The sequence below is a fragment of the Aquila chrysaetos genome, chromosome 6, assembly GCF_900496995.4.
Source record: "Aquila chrysaetos chrysaetos chromosome 6, bAquChr1.4, whole genome shotgun sequence".
Classification (NCBI taxonomy): domain Eukaryota; kingdom Metazoa; phylum Chordata; class Aves; order Accipitriformes; family Accipitridae; genus Aquila; species Aquila chrysaetos.
The window spans coordinates 35,543,198-35,561,918 of NC_044009.1; the positions used below are offsets into that span (position 1 = coordinate 35,543,198).

The following is an 18,721-nucleotide window of genomic DNA, read 5'->3' on the forward strand; positions in this document are numbered from 1 at the left end:
CCCTTCTGCCCTGCTGCAGCCGTGTTGCCCTGAGCCCCCACCCTGCTTCACCCCTTTGCCCTCTCCATCCCACCAGGATGTTCTCACCTGTGGAAGGGAAGAGGATCACCTGGGAGGTATCCTCCAGCTCCTCCGGCTCAACTTCAGTGTTTTCAAGGATGTCTCTCCGGTGCACCCTCTTTGCTTCCTCCTGGGGCTCCTCCTGGAGAACTGGGGGGCTCAGATGCTCCAGCACCCGAGCCCGCACCTTGGCCAGGATGAGCTGCCGGTCGACACCAGCCCCGGTGCAGCTGGCCAGGGCGGCGGTGGGCAGCATTGCAGGCAGCAGGTGCAGGAGGAGCAGCATGACCGTGGGGTGTGCGGTGGTCTGGCGGCTCAGGGGGCTCTGCCACGGGCTCCTGCCTGCCTGCCCGGCCCGTCTGCCTGCTGCGCTCCCCCCAGGACAGGGTGGCATTGAGACCTATCTGACACTGACGCAAACGTCTGCTCGCCGTGAATATTATCTCTGGGCAGCGAAAGCACTGAGACGTCTGGAATGCAAGGACTGCAAGGACAGTGTGGTCTGGGGGGGGACGGCGCCTGGGCAAGGGGGGGGGGGTGCTGCTGGGGGTGGCTGGTGCGTGGGGCTGGGGAGGCTGGGCTGCCGGCAGGGTGCTCCCAGGAGGGATTTCCTGCGCTGGTGGGGAATCCAGGGCGAGCTTTGCCAGTGCTGGGTGCCCCCCATGGTGGAGGAGCTGCAGATTTGGGCCTTCTGGGGGGACAGTGGGAGGTGGCAGCAGCTGTGCACAGCAGGGACATATGGGCAGGAACCTGATGGGGTCCAGAGCCCTGTGAGGCCCCGGCGTGGGGGGGGGGGCACGTTGGAGGTGGCATACTGGGCACCCTCCTGCCAGGGATGGCTGGGACACCTCAGGGTGACAGGGCAGTGGGGATGTGAGGACCGGGCCCTGAGGAGGGCAGGCTGGGGGGTGAGGGTGCTGTGGCATCTCCAGGGCAGCCTGGAAGCTGGTGAGGTCCTGGAGACATGAAGCAGGAGGGATGGCAAGAGGTCCCCGCGCTGCCTGGGGCTGGAGAAGGCTCGGCCAGCTTCAGGGGGAGAAGAGGTGAGGCAGAGCCAGGCCAGCTGAAGACCCTGCAGTAGTGCCGGGAGAAGGATCCTGAGGTGCTGTTTGGGCTGGCTGGCTCCTGGGGTGGGAGGTGCAGGAGGGGCGCAGGCTGCAAGGGGACCCGGCATGTCCTACCCTTCCTCCCACTGCTGCCTGCGGGGACAGTGCCAGGCATCCCCCATCCAGGAGCCCTGCCTGCCCTGCGGGGTGGTGGGCAGCTTCCGCACCCCCTCCGCTCCTCCTGCAGCCCAGTGTCCCACATAGCGTGGCCCGTACGGCACATCCCATCCCCTGCAGCCTGGCATCTCACGCAGCATCCAGTGCAGCACATCCCACCCCATGCAGCATGTCCTCCGTGGCATGTCCCGTCCCGTTGCAGCCTGGCGTCCCACGCCACGCACCCCATGCTGTGCACCCTGCACAGCGCGTTGCCTCCTGCTGCTGGCTGACCCAGCACCAAGGCACAGCCGCGTTTGTGGCACCCCAGATCTCTAGAGGGGGGTGCTGCCTGCCTGCTCCGGGCCGGCTGGCTCCCGCCGGGCTGCTATACATAGGTAGGCCAGCCCTGCCCCGGCGAGGCGCTGAATGGAGCAGGCTCAGTCTTATCAACCCAGCATGTCATCAGAGGGTATTTTTGGGGACAGCAGCTGCAGGCATTTGTAACGTTTGGTCCCTGCGCGCTGACACCCGGGAGCGGAGCTGGGGGAAGCAGCAGGAGCTGGGTGCCGGCACTGGGAGACACGGGGGAGAGGCGGCGGAGCGAGGTGCGTGTGTGGGGCAGGGGACCGAGCTGTGGGGCTGCGTGGGGCAGGGCAATTGGGGAAGGGGGTGGTTAGAGGGGGCAGCTGGGTGGCCGAGCCATCAGGGCTGTGCGTGTCAGCAGGCGCTGCTGTGGGGTGGCCTGTGGGTCAGGGGAGTGCGTGGCCGGGGAGGTGGCTCTGAATGGATGCACCGTCGCAGGGGTAGGGGTCTGGGTGAAGCTGGCCCTGGTCCCTGCCGCTCCTTGGGGACCAGCCCTCTCCCACTGTCCCCTCTGGCTCATTCAGGGAGTATTTTTATTTCTCTTCCCCCTGCCTGAGGGAGGCAGAGATGCCTCCGCCCCAGCCACGGTGCGGGCAGAGGCTGGGGTGCACTCGCTCAGGGGAGGCATGGAGCACCCTGCCCCACTCCCGCCCGTGCTGGTGGGCACGGTTACCCGCAGCACCGGGGATGGAGGCAGTGCCCTCCGAAAGCAGGACCCATCTCCCCAGCCTTCCCTCTGCCCCCTGGGGCTGATTATTTCCAGCCGTGGCTTTCAATACCCAAGGGCCGGACCCTGCCTGTGGGACCACACTCTGGAGGGGGGACCTGCTCCAGGGGCAGCCCCCCTTTGCCCCAGGGCACGGCCCTGCAGGGTGACCGCCGGGCGCAGGGGGGTCCCCTGCCCCTCTGAGCCCGGGGGGGAAGCACCCAGGTCCGGCCGGGTGCCTCCCGCCCGCGGCAGCCCCGTATCAGCACCTGCCTGCTGAGCCAGCCCAGATGCTGCAGGAATGCGGCTCTGCCACCACCCGATACTGCAGGAATGCCCCGCGGGTGGGGAAGGGGCAGACTGGGGCCCATCCTGCCTCCACCATCCCCAGCACCCGGCAAGCAGCTGCCTGCACTCCCCGTCTAGGCAGGGGTCCCCCGCCCCCGGAGCTGGGGTCCCCTCTGCGACCCTGGGGCAGGCTGTGGGTGCCCAGGCCCCTTGGGGTGCAAAGAGCCGCCTTTTGTTCCCTCTTCTATTGCTGCTGGGCTGGGAAATGGGTGATTCAGGCTGAGACAGGAGAGTATCCAGTAGGGCTGGGGTGCTCAGAGCGAGGGTGGTGCTTCTGCAGCATGGGGTCCATCGCTGTGGGCACGGGTCCCTCCTGGTGGTGCTCCACACCGGTCCCTTTGCTGAAGCCTGAGCCCCCACCCCGGTCCGTCTGTGCATCCCCCCAGGCTGATGATCCCCACTGCTGCTCCAGCCAGCCGCCTGCCGTGACCCTGGGGAAGTGGTGATGGAGGGGTTCGGGGGAGCCCCCAGGTTCCTGGCCTACCCGCGTGCCTTCACGGTGCGAAGCGGCACTGACGCGGTCCTGAGCTGCCAGATCACAGGTGACCCCCGGCCGAGCATCCTCTGGGAGAAGGACAAGACCCCAATTGAGCCCTCAGGCCGCATCCATGTGGAGGCCAAGGGGGACCTGTACAGCCTGCTGGTGTCCCGTGCCACCCCTCAGGACAGCGGGCTCTACGTCTGCAAGGCCAAGAACAGCGTTGGCGCGACCTACGCCGCTGCCACACTCAAGGTGGAGGAGGGGGAGCCCCAAGAGGAGGAGGGATGCTCGGGCGGTGAGGTGCCTGCCTTCCTCGTTGCCCCCTCATCCACACGGGTGTGCCGGGGAGAAGACGTGATGTTCACCTGCAGGGTGTCCGGGCAGCCCTGCCCGGTGCTAGAATGGGAGAAGGATGGGCACAAGCTCTCTGACATCTTTGAGAGCAGCCACTTCGCCATGGGGCAGGAACCGGAGGACTGGCACTTCCTGAAGCTGTTCAGTGCCCGACCCCCGGACGGGGGGGTGTACGTGTGCCGGGCACGCAGTGGCTCGCGGGAAGCCCTGGCTGCTGCCGTGCTCCTGGTCGAACCCCAGGTGCTGCCGGACAGGCTCCCCAATGGCTCTCCTGCTGACGGCCCCGAGCCACCGGCGGAGTGGCAGCAGCGGCGACGGCGGCACGCAGCGGGACATCGCGCGGGACCAGAGACCTGGGTGCCCAATGGTGTGGTGCCGGCCGGGGTGCCGAGGGCCAAGGCGTTCGCCGTGAGCGTGGGGAAGCACGCCAAGTTTCGCTGCTACGTTACCGGCAAGCCCAAGCCAGAGATCGTCTGGCAGAAGGACGGTGAGCCCCTCGCCCCTGGCCGCAGGCACCTCATCTACGAGGACCGGGAGGGCTACTTCATCCTCAAGGTGCTGTACTGCAAACCCCAGGACCAGGGGCTGTATGTCTGCACTGCGTCCAACACTGCCGGCCAGACCCTCAGTGCAGTGCAGCTCCAGGTGAAAGGTAAGAGCGTGCCCAAGAGCTGCCTGGGGCGGACGGGCGCTGGTGGGGTCCAGGGCTTTTCGTCTGGCAGGGATACATCTGTGTGTGAGCCCAGCATCCCTGGGCTCCCTCCTGCCCCGTGCGGCTGGGGTCACCCCAGGCTCCTCTGGGCAGAGCTGCGGGCTGGAAGCAGGGGATGCTGGGCTCCTCCGGGGAGCTGTGTCCCCCTCCGTGCCCCTCTCTCCTTGCAAACAGAGAGGTGGCATCTCTGGAGGTCTGCGGGTGTCCAGCCGCGAGCGGGGAGGGGCGACAGTGCCTTGGTGACAAATTCCCCTGGAAGTGCTGAGTGGTTTTGGCGGGCAGCCCCGCAGGGCACGGCTCCAAGCGTCTGCGCTGGTGGCAGCCCCGTCCCGCAGAGCCGCCCTGCCAGCTGGGGACAGCCCGTGGCTGGGGTGACCCGGCACCTGGCGCATCCCCCGCCTGCACCCCGCCTCCCCTCTGCTGAGGTGCCTGCCCCCGCCTGCTAGCGTGCATGCTCCTGCGTCCCCCAAAACTCCCTGCTGAGATGCTGGGGGCATTGCTGGGTCTCCCCAGCCCGTGCCCTGTTTCTCTCCACTCTGGGGGATGTGCTTCCCGGGGCAGCGCCTGTCACACGCAGGTCGGAGAGGGGCAGAGAAGGGCCAAGGGCTCGGTGCTCTTTGCGAGCTGGGAACGCCCTGAGCGAAGGGCTGCTGGCGGATGCTGTGCCCTGCACACCCTCAGCGCCCGTCTCTCCCGGCGGCAGAGCACCGGCTGCGGTTCCAGGTGCAGCTGACAGACGTGGAGGTGGCGGAGCGGGAGGACGCCGTGCTGGAGTGCCAGGTGCCGCTGGAGACCATCCCCACCGCCTGGTACCTGGAGGACAGGGAGCTGCAGCCCAGCCACAAGTATGTGATGGAGGAGCAAGGCGTGGTGCGGCGCCTGACCATCCGCGACGCCCGCACCGACGACGATGGCATCTACCTCTGCCAGATGAAGGACAAGGGGCGCAGCATCGCCGAGGTCTCCGTCAGAGGTGAGGGTCAGGTCTCTGGCGGCGTGGCTTTGCCTTCCTCTCCCCCTCCTTGCCAGGCTCGGCACTGCATCAGCCCGCTGCGTCAGTCTTCCCACCGTTTGGCCATGGTGCCTGCTGCTGCCCCTCCTCAACCTCATCCTCCTCCCCTCTCCCACCCCAGGGAGCCCACCCTGCTCCTCAGCATCCCTCCTTGGCCCTCATGCATCTCTTCCCACAGGGGTGATCGCGAAGCGGCTGCCGCGGAAGCTGGACGTGATGGAGGGGGAGAATGCGGTTTTCTGTGTGGAGACGCAGGAGGTGGTGGAGGGGACCTGCTGGAGCCGGGACGGGCTGCAGCTGCGAGAGTCACCCCACATCGTGCTGAAGAGCTTCGGCAGGACGCACCTCCTGGTGCTGGTGCACGTCACCCGCCAGGATGCGGGCATCATCTCCTTCGCTGTCGGGGAGTCACAGACGTCCTCCCAGCTCCGGGTCAAGTGTAAGCCCCAGGCTCAGAGGGGCCCCACATCCTCCATCCTGCCCATTCATGGGGGTGACACGGGGGAGAGATGGGATGGGCACCCACTATGCTGGGGACGTGACGCTACGGTGGCTTTTTGGGGAGGGGGGCTTTTAGCAGGGCTCCAGGGCCCCAGCCTTGCTGGCACTCACAAATCCCTGTAACCAGCACCATGCTACACGGGAGCAAGACCATCCTCTCCATCAGAGAGAGGCTCCCCAGAGACACACTCAGCCCTTCTGCCACCCCGCCAGGAGCCTCACTGCCATCCCCGAGCAGGCAACACGGGCTGTGACTTGCAGGTGTGAAGCGTGACCCCCCGAGCGCGCCGGTGGCAGCCGAGATGAGCGTGGCGGAGAGCAACGCGGCCCTGCTGACCTGGTGCCCCGCGCCCGATGCCCACCTCCGCCCCCCCAGCCGCTACCTGCTGGAGCGGCGAGAGGCGGCGGGGGGCGAGTGGGTGCAGTGCCTCGCCACCGACCTGCCCGGCCGCGTGCGGGTGCTGGGCGACAGCGTGCCCCGCGAGGCCGACTACTGCTTCCGCGTCTGCGCCGCCAACGAGCACGGCAGGAGCAGCCCCGTGGAGTTCCCCGGCTCCGTGCATCTCGGTGAGGGTGCCGAGCCGGGGACCCCCACCTGGAAGCCGGCTGTCCCCAGAGGCCAGCCAGGACGTCGCGCCACGGCACTGAGTCCGGCTGTGCTCCAGCCCCGGCAGCTCGCCTGGAGAGGGGTCTGCAGGATGCACGGGTGCGGGATGGTGAGGACGCGCGGTTCTCCCTGGAGCTGTCGGCTGCGGTGCATGGCACCTGGATCTTCAACGGTGCCAGGCTGGGCGAGGAGGAGGAGGAGGCGGGCGGCCGGTGCAGCGTGCGGCGCCACGGGACGGAGCACTCGCTGCTGATCCGGGGAGTGCGGCTGGCCGACAGCGGGGCCCAGGTCACCTTCGTGTCCGGTGGCGTGCGGGACTCGGCCACGCTGCACGTGCAAGGTGAGTGGGGCGCTCGCCCAGAGGTCCTGCCAGAAGAGCAGCAGGGGCTCTCATGCTGGGGGATGCTTCTCACCCCTCCACGATGTCTCCCAGCTCCTCAGGTCTGCATTGCCCCGGTGCCCGAGGCCGAGCGGCTCCGGGAGGTGCCAGAGGGGCTGCCCGTACTGCTGGAGTGCCAGGTGTCCCCCCCGGGTGCCTCCGTCTGCTGGCTGAAGGATGGCGAGGCCGTGCCCCCGGACGATGTTATTGCACTGCAGGCGGAGGGCTGCGTGCGGAGGCTGCTCCTCCGCTCGGCAGGTCCCTCGGACACCGGCGTGTACACCTGTGATGCTGGGGATGATGCTGTGAGCTTTGTGGTGACCGTGACCGGTGAGCTGGGGACTGTGTGCGGGAGCCTGGACCCCACCTCCTGACAGTGCTCCTGACCCTCTTCTTGCCCCATTATGGGGCTGACAGCTGCTGTCAGTCGGGTGCCTGTGCTGAGCCCCGCGTTATCCCTGGCAGAGGCACCGGTGAGGATCGTCAGCTCGAACGAGGAAGCCCCCCATGCCTACGCGGCAGGGCAGCGCGTGGAGCTGTGGTGCCAGCTGTCCCGCCCGGCGGCCCCGGTGCGCTGGTACAAGGACGGGGAGGAGGTGGAGGCGGGCGAGAGCCTGGTGCTGGAGCAGGAGGGGCCGTGGCGCCGGCTGGTGCTGCCCTGTGCCCGGCCGCAGGACGCGGGAGAGTTTGTCTGCGATGCCGGAGGGGACTCCGTCTTCTACACCGTCACTGTGGCAGGTGGGCGCGATGCAGGCGGGTTGGCGGGGTCAAATCTTGGGGGGCTTTCTTTGGTGGTGCAGGGTGCCACAGCATGTGTCGCTGTCACTTGCTGCTCTGGGGTTGGGGATGCTCCTCAGAGATGCTCTTGGCAGGTCCTCATCACAGCAGGTCGGGCAGGTGGGGTCTTTGCAGCAGCTCTGGTGCGCAAAACCACGCAGACTGACTGGCAAAGGGGACAGCTCACTCTGCTGGTCTGAAACGCTTGGGTGCCCAAGGGCTGGCACCCAGCACCCCCACACCGGGTGTTTGCTGGAGCTCTCCCACGATCAGTAAACAAGCCCTCCTCTGAGTTCCTAAAAATAGTGGGTACGAGTGCCCAGCACCTGGCGTGGGGTGACTCACGGTTGGACATCACTCTGAGGGACGGTGTTAACTGCTGACCTGAAAATTAGCAGTTGCCTGGATACCGACGATTGGGTGGTGTTTGCTGGGTGCGAGCGGGGGACGGCATCCCATGGTGGCTGCCCCAGCCATGGAGCGGCTGCTGGCGTCTCCAGCCGGCAGAGGATAATGAAAGCTGAAAGCAAGTGAAAGACTTCCCCTTGCTGGCCCCGAAACCCACAATCCCGCAACCACAGGAAGGCGACCGGGGGCAGAGCTAAAGCCTGGTTAAAAGGCTCCGTGACCACAGCAGTAAAGCCTCTCCACGATGTTAATACGTGGCAAAGGGCCAGAGTCGATGGCAGAGGATGTAGGAATGAAGATGGGATGAGTGCTAAGAGATGCTGGAAGTCAGTGAAGTGGTGACTGCTGGGAGGGTGAAGAAGGGAGGGGGTTTTGTGTGATAAAGGCAAAATTGCCAGTGAGAAGGACATGCAGCGTGGGCTTTGGGCAGAGGCAGGAGGCATCGTCCGCCCTGCAGGGGTGCGGGGCATGGAGAGCTTGGCTTCCCTAGGGTGGGAGGGGGGAACACCATCTGCTGAAGCTCAGCCTTTCGGCTGAGCAGCTTTGCATCACTTCGGCAGAAGGGTCTTAGAGAGGCTGGCTCAGTGCGATCAGGATTTGGCCATCGGTGTCACCGGCAGGGCTGGGGGTGGGTGCCGGGAGGCTCAGGCTGGCACCTCTCCGGCATGAGTGCCGGGCTGGCTGCTGCAGTCAGCGCTGGTGTGGCACGCCTGGGTTTCCCCGAGGCATCCCAGCTATCCCCCATGGACTGCTGCGGCACGGAGCCCTCCTGCCTGAAGCCCGGCCACCCCCGCGTGCCTCTGGGTTTTCCGGCAGCTGCCGAACGCCGGGGCTCCCTCGGAGCCGGCGGCGGGGCTGGGGCCAGAGCGGTGCTGCCCGCCGAGGGCTGGCACATCGCCCCCTCCTCGCTTCAGTGCCGTTCAACATCTCCAGCTGTACTTCAGCGATGTGATTGCTTTTAGCAGGCCCAGGGAGACAGGCAGCCGCCGAGCGTTTGATCAGGGAGCCGGGCGGATGCAGGCTCAGCGTGGTGCAGGTTGAATGCTGCAAACTGGCTCCGTGCCGCTTTCGTGCGCTGCAGGGCTGCGGTGTGCTGCTGAGCCTGGGCATCGCGGCTGGAAACTGTCTGGGAAGTTTGCAGTCCGGATGCCCAGCACGGGGCAGCTGCGGGCCGTGAGAAGGGCAGGTCGCTGCTTGGCCTCCAGCGTGCTCTGGTGCCGGCTGTGCCCTGTGCCCGCCTGGAGCCGCGGGCTTGCTGAGCACCCATGGCAGAGTCCAGGCCAGCTACGGCCCGCTGCAATGTGCGTGGCCGGGCAGGCGGTGTTGGCTGCTGCAGGCAGGGGCCACATCCTGACCTTCTTCCAGGAGACAGGAGGGTTGGTCACCTATAGCTTGTACTGGGAGCCCCTCTGCCTTTAGAGATTCCATTCAAGTCAGGGGGGGAGATGTGAGCAGTGCCACACATTTCGTATGTAACCCATTAACGGTGGCATTTAGCGAGCACTGCAATCTGGCATGGGGTCCCGGGTCCCCGTGAGCTGGAGGGATGGGGCCGCTGGCTGCAAGCGAGCCACACGCCTGTGCCACAGTGTTGGTAAATGCCAAGGCTGAGCTGAGACAGAAGCACCAGCTGGAACCCGGTGGCCTCCGAAATGGGGAGACAGGCAGAGGGGTGGGCATCCTCTGGTAGGGCAGCCACAGGGGCTGGTGCTGGCACCACAGACGGCAATTGGCAGTGCTGGGGCTTGCTAACAAGGCACTTGCCTGCTCGCATCCCCCCTCCACATCGCTCAGCTCTGTCCTGGGGCAGAGCAGGGCAGGTACCGTGGGAGCGAGGGGACGGCACCAATTTACGGCCAGCTGGAAGCCGGATGGTCCTCCTGGGTGCGATGGGTGAGAAGAGGGAGCCCCAGCCAGGGCAGCCCAGCCGCTTGTGCTATGCGGGGTGTGGATGAGGTGGTGCCTTCCAACCTTAAAGCCAACGAGCCGGTGAAGCCATCGCTCTACGCAGGGCTGTGACTGCCACCATCACCTACTCTGGTCTTTACATCCCGGCTGAGTCCCGTGTCTCTCCCAGCAGAGGCACCGGTGAGGATCGTCAGCTCGAACGAGGAAACCCCCCATGCCTACGCGGCCGGGCAGCGCGTGGAGCTGTGGTGCCAGCTGTCCCGCCCGGCGGCCCCGGTGCGCTGGTACAAGGACGGGGAGGAGGTGGAGGCGGGCGAGAGCCTGGTGCTGGAGCAGGAGGGGCCGTGGCGCCGGCTGGTGCTGCCCTGTGCCCGGCCGCAGGACGCGGGAGAGTTTGTCTGCGATGCCGGAGGGGACTCCGTCTTCTACACCGTCACTGTGGCAGGTGGGTGCAAAGCACAGCGACGGCCCTCTGCCCCTTCTCCCTCTGTCCTGGCTCCCTGCTCACGCTGCCGTTCCACAGGCAGCTGCAGCACCTCAGCTGCCCCTCGCCTCCTCGTGAGCGGCTCCTTGCCCGTGCCCCTGGGCTGGAGGGGGATGCGGGCAGGGGCAGGTCAGCTGCTCTGTCTCCTCCTGGAGCCCTGTGCCACGCTGCCTGCCCATGGGTTATGCCACCTCACACCCCAGCCCTGGTGCTCCCTCGCCTTTCGGCTACCAGCGCTGCAGGGCTGGGACGATCCCGGCCGCAGCCCCAGGGCAGGTAGGATGGAGGCCAAGCGACACAGGGTCTTGGTCCTCTCAGCCCCGCAGGTCCGCATTGCCCCGGTGCCCAAAGCACAGCAGCTCCGGGAGGTGCTGGTGGGGCTGACTGTGCTGCTGGAGTGCCAGGTGTCCCCCCCAGACGCCCCTGTCCGCTGGCTGAAGGACGGCGAGGCCGTGGTCCCGACCGAGGTCCTGGCCATCCACTCAGAGGGATGCTCGCGGAGGCTGCGCATCCCCGCAGCCGCGGCATCCGACTCGGGGATGTACACCTGCGATGCCGGGGACCATGCCACCAGCTTCAGGGTGACCGTCAGCGGTGAGCTGCCCGGGGGTTGCCTGTCCTCATGTGGGGCTCACCTAGTACAGCAGCTGAGCCCCTGCCATGTGTCCCCCGGCAGAGGCACCGGTGAGGATCGTCAGCTCGAACGAGGAAGCCCCCCATGCCTACGTAGTGGCCGGGCAGCGCGTGGAGCTGTGGTGCCAGCTGTCCCACCCGGCGGCCCCGGTGCGCTGGTACAAGGACGGGGAGGAGGTGGAGGCGGGCGAGAGCCTGGTGCTGGAGCAGGAGGGGCCGTGGCGCCAGCTGGTGCTGCCCTGTGCCCGGCTGCAGGACGCGGGGGAGTTCATCTGTGATGCCAGGGATGCGTCTGTCTCTTACCACGTCGTGGTGGCAGGTTGGTGGCACAGCAGGGGTGCCCTTGGAAGGGCAGCGCTGCCCTGGCTCTGTGCCGTGGTGTCCCCAGCCCTGCTCCCTGCCCTCAGCATCGCAGAGGAGGGAGTGTGGCTGCATCACCCTGGGGCTGGTGGGTGCCCCCCTCCAGCCATGCTGGGCTGGGACTGCGCGCCCGCCGCCCCTGCCCTCAAGCAGCTCCTGCCCCTTTGCACTGGGGTGAGAGGCTGTAGCATCTGTGCAGCCCCACGGGGACAGGGACACAGGTGACTGTAAGCAGGGACAGCAGAGCCAGGAGCGGTGCAGAGAGCAGGTCTCACGCTCTTCCTCCACATCCCCGGCAGAGCCACCAGTGAGGATCCTGCACCCTCCGCAGCGCTCGCTGGAGCTGCCGGTGCAGGCACCAGGGCGCGTGGAGCTGCGGTGCGAGCTCTCTGTGCCAGAGGCTCCCGTGCGCTGGTTCAAGGACGGGCTGGAGGTGGACGAGACCGACAACCTGCTGCTGCTGGCGGAGGGGGCCTGGCGCTGCCTCCTCATCCCCCGGAGCAGCGCAGAGGACACAGGCGAGTACATCTGCGAGAGCAAGGATGAGGCCGTCTCCTTTGACGTCAAGGTGTCAGGTCAGTGGGGACTCAGGAGCGGGGACACACTGACAGGGCTCCGGCCACGGGGTCTTTCCCAGCCTGGGCGAGGGGGACCGGCTCCTCTGTAGTGGCGGAGCCGGTGGGTTCCCACCCCCCAGGTGCCGGGCCACCCAGCGCGGGTGCTCGCCTGAGGCTGGCAGCAGAGGCGTCCCCGGGGCCGTGTTGTCCCCGCGCTGCTTTGCGTCACGGCCACACCGTCCTCGCAGAGCCGCCGGTGCGGATCCTGCAGCCCCGCAGACCTCCTCCTGTCGTGACGGTGTCCCCGGGGGAGACGGTGACGCTGGGCTGCGAGCTGTCCCGCGCGGATGCGCCTGTGCGCTGGGCCAAGGAGGGTGTCAGGCTGGAGGCTGGGGGCAGCCTGGTCCTGGAGGAGGAGGGTGCCCACCGCCGCCTGCTCATCCCCGCGGCCCGAGCCGAGCACTCCGGAAAATACATCTGCGATGCCGCCGATGACACGGTGACCTTCACCGTCCAAGTGTTGGGTGAGCAAGAGGCTGGGGGAGAGCCTGGTGGGGGATACTGGATGCACGGACCCCAGAGACCCCAGCTCCTTTGGTGTTGGGTGCTGCAGACCCGCCGGTCAGGATCCTGGAGAGGGACGTCCTGCCGACCCGCCGGCATTGCTGGGCCATGGAGGACCTGGTGCTGGAGGTGCACCTCTCGCACGCCCACGGGGAGGTGAAGTGGTACAAGGACGGGGAGAAGCTGCAGGACACGGGGCGCGTGCGCCTGGAGGAGGACGGGGCGCGCCGCTCCCTCGTCATCCTGGGCGCCACGGGCAGGGACGCAGGGGAGTATCTCTGCGACACCGGCGACGACAGCATCGTCTTCTTCGTCACCGTGGAAGGTGAGCGGGAGGTCCCGGGGGGGACAGCCAGCAGGGCGAGGGCCGAGGTGGGTCCCTGGCTGCTGCCAGGCTGGTGTGGCGCTGGGCTGGGTGGCAGTGGGCACGAGGAGGCTGGTGGGGGAGACGCGGGGAGCGGGCTGCACCCACGCAGGCGCTCTGTGGAAACCCCTGCGCTGCCTGGCCGCAGCCAGAGGAGGTCCAGGCAGATCTGGCCGTTGCAGCATCCAGCATAGGCTGCTGCTCTCGTGGTGACAGCCTGCCTCTCCAGTCCCAGAGCCACCGGTGACCATCGTGGGCAGCATGGGCGCCGCGGAGCATCAATACTTGGTGGCCGGGGAGGACCTGGTGCTGGCTTATGAGCTCTCCCGTCCCGACGCCACTGTGCGCTGGCTCCGGGACGGCCAGGAGGTGCAGCCGGGTGAGCGGGTGCAGGTCGAGGCCCGTGGCGTGCTGCGGCAGCTCACCGTCCGTGGAGTGCAGCCCAGCGACTCGGGGTGCTACATCTGCGACGCCGCCAGCGACCGCGTGGTGATGAATGTGGAGGTGTCGGGTGAGCTAGCAGGAGCTCAGTGCCCCAGGGACCCCCCAGCACGGTGGGATCGTGCCACAGCCCTGGGCGGGGGGAGGGGACGTCTCTGTGACCCCGCTGATGGCCAAGGCCAGGGTGGCAGCGTGGCAGCGGAGGTCGGGACCCCTGTCCCCGACCCCGCAGGAGCCGTTGGTCGGAAAGGGACATGTCAGGGTCATGGTGAGATATGTCCCTCCCGCCTCCCCCAGCCAGGGGCTGGTTAAATTTAGCCTTGGCTGGCTCCCAGGCGCCGCTCCTCCTGCTTTGGCTGCCAAGGGCTGAGCTCAGCCTGGACCCTTATCAGCTGAAGATGGAGGGCTGGGGCAGGGTGGGAGAGGGCCTGGCACAGGCAGGTGTTCCAGCTCCCCAGCAAGGTGCTCGGTATGGGGGACGCACCAAAATTAAGGGCCCCAACCTGGCAGCTGAGCTGCCTGTGCAGGGAGGGATGCAGGAGCGACGGGCTCTGCCGCCATCCCTGACTTGGGCCCCTTTCCCGAGGGGACCCTGAGCTGCCAGATGCCGCCAGCCGGCACACCTGCCCCTCCGGGACCCCAGGCTGGTCCCACCGGGACCCCCAGCTGGTCCCACCGTGACCCCCAGCCAACCGCACAGCCCTCCTGCCCCGTGGTGACTCACCGTGGGCATTGCCACCTCTCCGCTCGCAGCGGTCCCGTCCCTGCGCTGCCCCGCACCACGGGGACACCCCTGAGCCCTGCCTTGTGTCCCGCGCCCCCCAGCCCAGCCCGTGCGCATTGTCAACAAGGAGGAAGCGCAGAGCCCGCTGGAGGTGCTGGAGGGGGACAGCGTGACGCTGGTGGCCCGGCTGTCCCCGGAGACGGCAGCCGTGCAGTGGCAGAAGGACGGACAGACGCTGCGCTCGGGCGGGCGGCTGCTGGTGTGCAGCGAGGGCCCCGTGCGCAGCCTCACCATCAAGCAAGCGGAGCTGGGTGACGGCGGCATCTTCCTCTGCGATGCTGGTGACGATGAGGTGCATTTCACGCTGCACGTGAAAGGTGAGCCTGGAGGTGTCCCTCACCCATGCCGGGGGGGGGGACGGGAGCTGTCCCCTGCCCCGCGCTGGGATGCTTCACGCCCCCATCCCACGCTGGTGCCGCCGGAGGGGACACGGCTGAGCCCGGTTCTTCCCCGGCACAGAGGCGCCCGTGCTGTTCGTGAACAAACGGGAGGAGCGGGAGAAGCTGCTGGTGCTGGAGGGTGGCAGCGCCGTGCTGTCCGCCGTCGCCTCCACGGAGCGAGCCGACGTCACCTGGCTGGGCCCGCGGCAGGCGGCGGTGGCCGGCGAGCGCTGCGAGCTGCGGCGGGACGGCCGCGTGCACAGCCTCGTCCTCTGCAACGCGGCCAAGGAGGACGCCGGCGTCTACACCTGCCTCTCCCCCCACGACCAGATGCAGTTCGACGTGAGCGTCCGAGGTGGGTGGCGGGGGGGGCGGGGGGGGCAGTGGGGGTGCCTGGGACGTGTCCCCCCCCCCCGTGGCGGCGGTGGGTGCCGACACGGGGGGTTTGGCCGTGCAGAGCTGCGGGTGAAGTTCCTGCGCGGGCTGTCGGACGTGCGTGCGCGGCAGGGCGAGCGGGCGGTGCTGTGGTGCGAGCTCTGCAAGGCGCGGGGCGACGTGGTGTGGCGGAAGGACGGGCGGGTGCTGGTGCCCGGCCCCCGCCGGCAGATGATGGCGGAGGGGCGAGAGCGCTCGCTGGTGCTGAGCCGCGTGGAGCCCGAGGACGCCGGCGAGTACTGCTGCGAGTCCAACGACGACAAGACGCTGGCGATGCTGACGGTGCAGGGTGAGCTGTGCCCGAGGCTCGGCCGCCTCCCCGGGGAGCCCTGTGCCACAAGGGCGGTGGGGAAGTTGGGCATGGCGGTGGCGGGGGGGGGCGGCGCGGGGACGCTCAGCGGCTCTGCAGGACGGGAGGTCCCCAGCGCTGTGCCCTGATGCCCCGGTTGTAGTCCCCAGGGTGGTGGAGATCATCACGGAGCTGCAGAGCCTGACGGTGCTGGAGGGCGAGGACGCCACCTTCAAGTGCCTGGTGTCCCCCGAGGATGTGGCCGTGACCTGGCAGCTGAACGGCCAGCCCACGGTCCCTGGCAAGCGGCTGCTGGTGACGAGGAGCGGGCTGTGCCACAGCCTTACCCTCCAGCAGTGCCAGCTGGGCGACGCGGGCACCGTGACGGCCAACGCCGAGGGGCTGGTGAGCGCGGCCCGGCTGAGCGTGCAAGGTGAGGGGGAAGGAGCCGGCCGGGGCGCAGCCCAGGGCGCAGCCCTGGGGCCGGCCACTGACCCGGCACACGGGCCGCGCAGAGGCGCAGGTGCTGTTTGTGCGGAAGCTGCGGGACGTGGTGGCGGAGGAGCAGGGGGACGTGTGCCTGGAGGTGGAGGTGAGCCACGAGGCCGCCGAGGTGCAGTGGCTGAAGCAGGGCGTCCTCCTCCAGCCGGGCAGCAAGTACCAGCTGCAGGAGTCAGGGTGCCGGCGCACCCTCACCATCCACTGCCTCGGCCCCGGCGACCGCGGCACCTACCGCTGCGAGAGCCTGCACGACCGCACTCAGGCCAAACTCTGTGTGGAGCGTGAGTACCGTGCTGGGGACAGGAACGGGGATGGGAAGGGATGGGGATGGGGATGGGGACGGGGAGGGCACCTGCCTGCTGCAACCGTGCTGCAGGCTGGAGGAGGGAGCGTGGGCAGAGCTGGTACTTGGCTGGAAGGGGTGGTCGAGCAGAGGGGTGAGCGTGGGGGTCAGGGATGGGCAGGGGTGGGAGCCTGGTAAAAAGGGCTGGATTTAGGGGATCACTTCAGCAAGCACAGACTGGGGAGCCGGGGGCTGTGAGGTGGAGCAGGCACCCACTCGCGGACATGGGTCCCTTGCAGCCCGGAAGGTGTCGATCCGGACACCGCTGGCAGATGTGGAGACCTTTGAGAAGGAGACGGCCACCTTCCACCTGGAGCTGTCTCACCCTGGTGTGCCCGGGGTCTGGACACGGGATGGCATCCGGGTGAAGCCCAGCAGCACATGCCGGATCAGTGCCACGGGCTGCGGGCACAGCCTGACGCTGGAGGGGCTGGCACTGGAGGACTCAGGCACCGTCACCTTCACCACTGACAACCTGCGCTGCAGTGCCCGCCTGCTTGTGCGGGGTACGGTCACCAGGCAGGCTCGGGGGGGGGTACATGGCACCAGTGCTGCCTCTTCTGCAGCCATTCAGTCCCAGGGGAGATGCCAGGGCTCAGCTGGGCCACTCCAGGCACGTGCTGGCAAGTGTCCCCCTGTCCCCTGGGAGGAGATGTGAGCTGAGCAGTGGGGAGCCCCCGGCCAGGGTCTGGGTGCAGAACCAGCTGGGACACCCGCGATGAGTGCTTGCCCATGGTGGTGCCCCGGGAACTGCCACCCTTGCCCCATGCTGAGATGCCCTGGGCACAGCTCCCCATCGCCGCAGCCCCAAGCCCACGTCTTTCTCCTACCAAACCTTCCTGCCCTCTGTCCTCCCCCCGCAGAGCCTCCAGTCACTATGGTGAGGGTCCCGCGGGACCTGGGGGTTCCGGAGACGGGGGTCGCCAGCTTTGAGTGCGAGCTGTCTCGCCCCAGTGCGGAGGTGAAGTGGTTCAAGGTGAGGGTTCGCCCCAATTGCCTCCAGCAGTGCCCAGCCGCATCCTCCTCCCCGTTTCACCCCCCCCGGCTGCTGCCGTCCCTGCTGGGGCTGCAGGCAGCGGAACGGGGGGCAAAGCAGTGGCGTGCTGCCTGCTCGCACCCCTGAGCATGCTCTCCCCGGGCAGGACGGGCAGGAGCTGCGGCCGGGGCCCAACTGCCGCATCTACTCAGCGGGTCGGCGCCGCGTCCTGCAGCTGAGCCGCTGCGAGCTGGCCGACGCCGGCATCTACACCTGCGACGCGGGCGACTGCCGGGCCTCCGCCACGCTGCACGTCCAGGGTACAGCCACCCAGCTCCCGGGGGCACGCGCACCCCCCAAACCCTGCGCCACCCGCTCCCCCTCGCCCTTGGCCGCCCTGGCACCCTGCCCCTCGCCCACAGAGCGCCAGGTCCGCATCGTGCAGGACCTGCAGGACACCCAGGTGCGGGAGGGTGACAACGCCGTCTTCACCTGTGAGGCATCGCACGGGGACGTGAAGGGCGAGTGGTTCCGGGACGGGGAGAAAATCAAGGTCTCCGGCACTGTGAAGATACGGCAAGAAGGTGGGGGTGCAGGCAGCCCCACACCTGGTTTGGGGCTGGGAGGGGGTGAATTCAAGCAAAGGGGAGTTTGTGTGGACAAAGGGGGGGGGTCTCTGCACCCCGCCTGCCATGGGCGCCCATCACCATCCCCTTGAGCCAGCCTCTCCCTCCCCAGGGACCCGGCATTTCTTGCTGCTCTGCGGCGTGCGCCCTGAGGATGCGGGACTCATCCGCTTCGCAGCTGGGATGGCCGTCTCGGAGGCCAGCCTGCGGGTGGAAGGTACTGGCACGGGGTGCGAGAGCTGGCTGGGCTCCAGCACCAGGGCTGGGGTGCACCAGGGTCAGCTCGTGGGGTCCCCACGGGAGCCCGCTCACCCCATGATGCTGACGGCTCCCCCCTGCCCGCCAGCGCTGCCCATCCGGATCGTGAAGCCGCTGCGGGACAAGACAGTGCTGGCGCGGCACAAGGCAACACTGGAGTGCACCGTGTCCCACGCCCGGGGCCGGGTGCGCTGGCTCCGCGGGGACACCGAGATCTTTGCCGGTGACAAGTACGAGATCTGCAATCTGGACTGCTACCGCACGCTCATCATCCACCGCGTGGGCCCCGAGGACGAGGACTCATACACCTGTGACGCCTTCGATGACCGCTCCACTGCCCGGCTCCTCGTGGAGGGTGAGGGGGCACCCTGAGGAGCACCACGGGGGGCTGGTGGTGGCACCATGCCTCGCAGCAGAGGGACACCAGGGTCCCTGTCCCCACGCCCCACTGCTTGCAAGGGTCTGAGCGCTGGGGTGGGGGGAGCAGGCTGGATATGGGACCAGGGGTTGGTGCCCACCTTGTCTGGGACACCTCTTTTGGGTGCCCCACGCAGGTCCGGGGATGCTGCAGCTCTCCCTGACTCCCATTGTCCCCACAGGGAGCTAGAAGCCAGGATGCGGCACTCAGGGGCTGCACACAGACAGACGGACACCACTGCTGGGAGATGGGGTCACGCTCCCCCCGGAATGTACGGACACACAGACACCATCCCCAGCCTGCTCTGCCCTCAGGGCTCTGCATTAAACATTTTTTTCTGACATGGCTTCTTCCACCCCAGCGAGCCAGGGTCCTGTTAGGAGAAGGGGCAGTGGCACCCCTCTGCATCCCGCCCAGCATCCCTGCGGAGCCCAGCCCTTGGGACCCCCTTTGCCCCTGCCCTCGGCGCAGCCCCCAGCCCCACACA

The 18,721-nt window shown here is 67.9% G+C and overlaps 3 protein-coding genes across 4 annotated transcripts in view; 2 read left to right on the forward strand and 1 right to left on the reverse strand.

Moving 5' to 3' along the window:
• INHA (inhibin subunit alpha) overlaps positions 1 to 458 on the reverse strand; it is a 2,362-nt gene extending 1,904 nt beyond the window's left edge. Inside the window, exon 1 of the mRNA XM_030018678.1 lies at positions 88 to 458. Within this exon, the coding sequence (XP_029874538.1) occupies positions 88 to 454 (367 nt within the window). The 5' untranslated portion in view covers positions 455 to 458. The remainder of the gene's footprint in view (positions 1 to 87) is intronic.
• LOC115343123 (gap junction gamma-1 protein-like) overlaps positions 1 to 9,941 on the forward strand; it is a 23,941-nt gene extending 14,000 nt beyond the window's left edge. The window contains exon 3 of the mRNA XM_030018677.2: positions 9,925 to 9,941. Within this exon, the coding sequence (XP_029874537.1) occupies positions 9,925 to 9,932 (8 nt within the window). The 3' untranslated portion in view covers positions 9,933 to 9,941. The remainder of the gene's footprint in view (positions 1 to 9,924) is intronic.
• OBSL1 (obscurin like cytoskeletal adaptor 1) lies at positions 1,783 to 18,717 on the forward strand. Of its 2 annotated transcripts, XM_030018671.2 has the most exons (27): positions 1,783 to 1,870; positions 3,069 to 4,169; positions 4,933 to 5,202; positions 5,420 to 5,680; positions 6,004 to 6,309; positions 6,408 to 6,689; positions 6,783 to 7,058; positions 7,194 to 7,466; positions 9,994 to 10,266; positions 10,624 to 10,899; positions 10,982 to 11,257; positions 11,598 to 11,873; positions 12,104 to 12,379; positions 12,469 to 12,744; positions 13,013 to 13,294; positions 14,050 to 14,325; positions 14,468 to 14,743; positions 14,846 to 15,112; positions 15,276 to 15,545; positions 15,628 to 15,894; positions 16,196 to 16,462; positions 16,820 to 16,932; positions 17,099 to 17,252; positions 17,355 to 17,516; positions 17,671 to 17,775; positions 17,905 to 18,171; positions 18,416 to 18,716. In XM_030018671.2, the coding sequence occupies exons 2-27, from the start codon at positions 3,128 to 3,130 to the stop codon at positions 18,421 to 18,423; spliced, it is 7,077 nt and encodes a 2,358-aa protein (XP_029874531.1). In that variant the 5' UTR covers positions 1,783 to 1,870; positions 3,069 to 3,127; the 3' UTR covers positions 18,424 to 18,716. The 2 variants fall into 2 exon arrangements, with proteins under 2 accessions (XP_029874531.1, XP_029874532.1); XM_030018672.2 differs by lacking the exon at positions 10,624 to 10,899 and having other exon boundaries at positions 18,416 to 18,717.
• The last annotated feature ends 4 nt before the right edge of the window (positions 18,718 to 18,721 follow it).

Excerpts from the sequence above, each read along its gene's own strand:
- OBSL1 (XM_030018671.2), top strand. The coding sequence starts at position 3,128 with ATGGAGGGGTTCGGGGGAGCCCCCAGGTTCCTGGCCTACCCGCGTGCC. Across the intron at positions 11,258-11,597 it reads TTACCACGTCGTGGTGGCAG|AGCCACCAGTGAGGATCCTG; the intron begins GTTGGTGGCACA and ends CATCCCCGGCAG. Across the intron at positions 14,744-14,845 it reads GTTCGACGTGAGCGTCCGAG|AGCTGCGGGTGAAGTTCCTG; the intron begins GTGGGTGGCGGG and ends TTGGCCGTGCAG.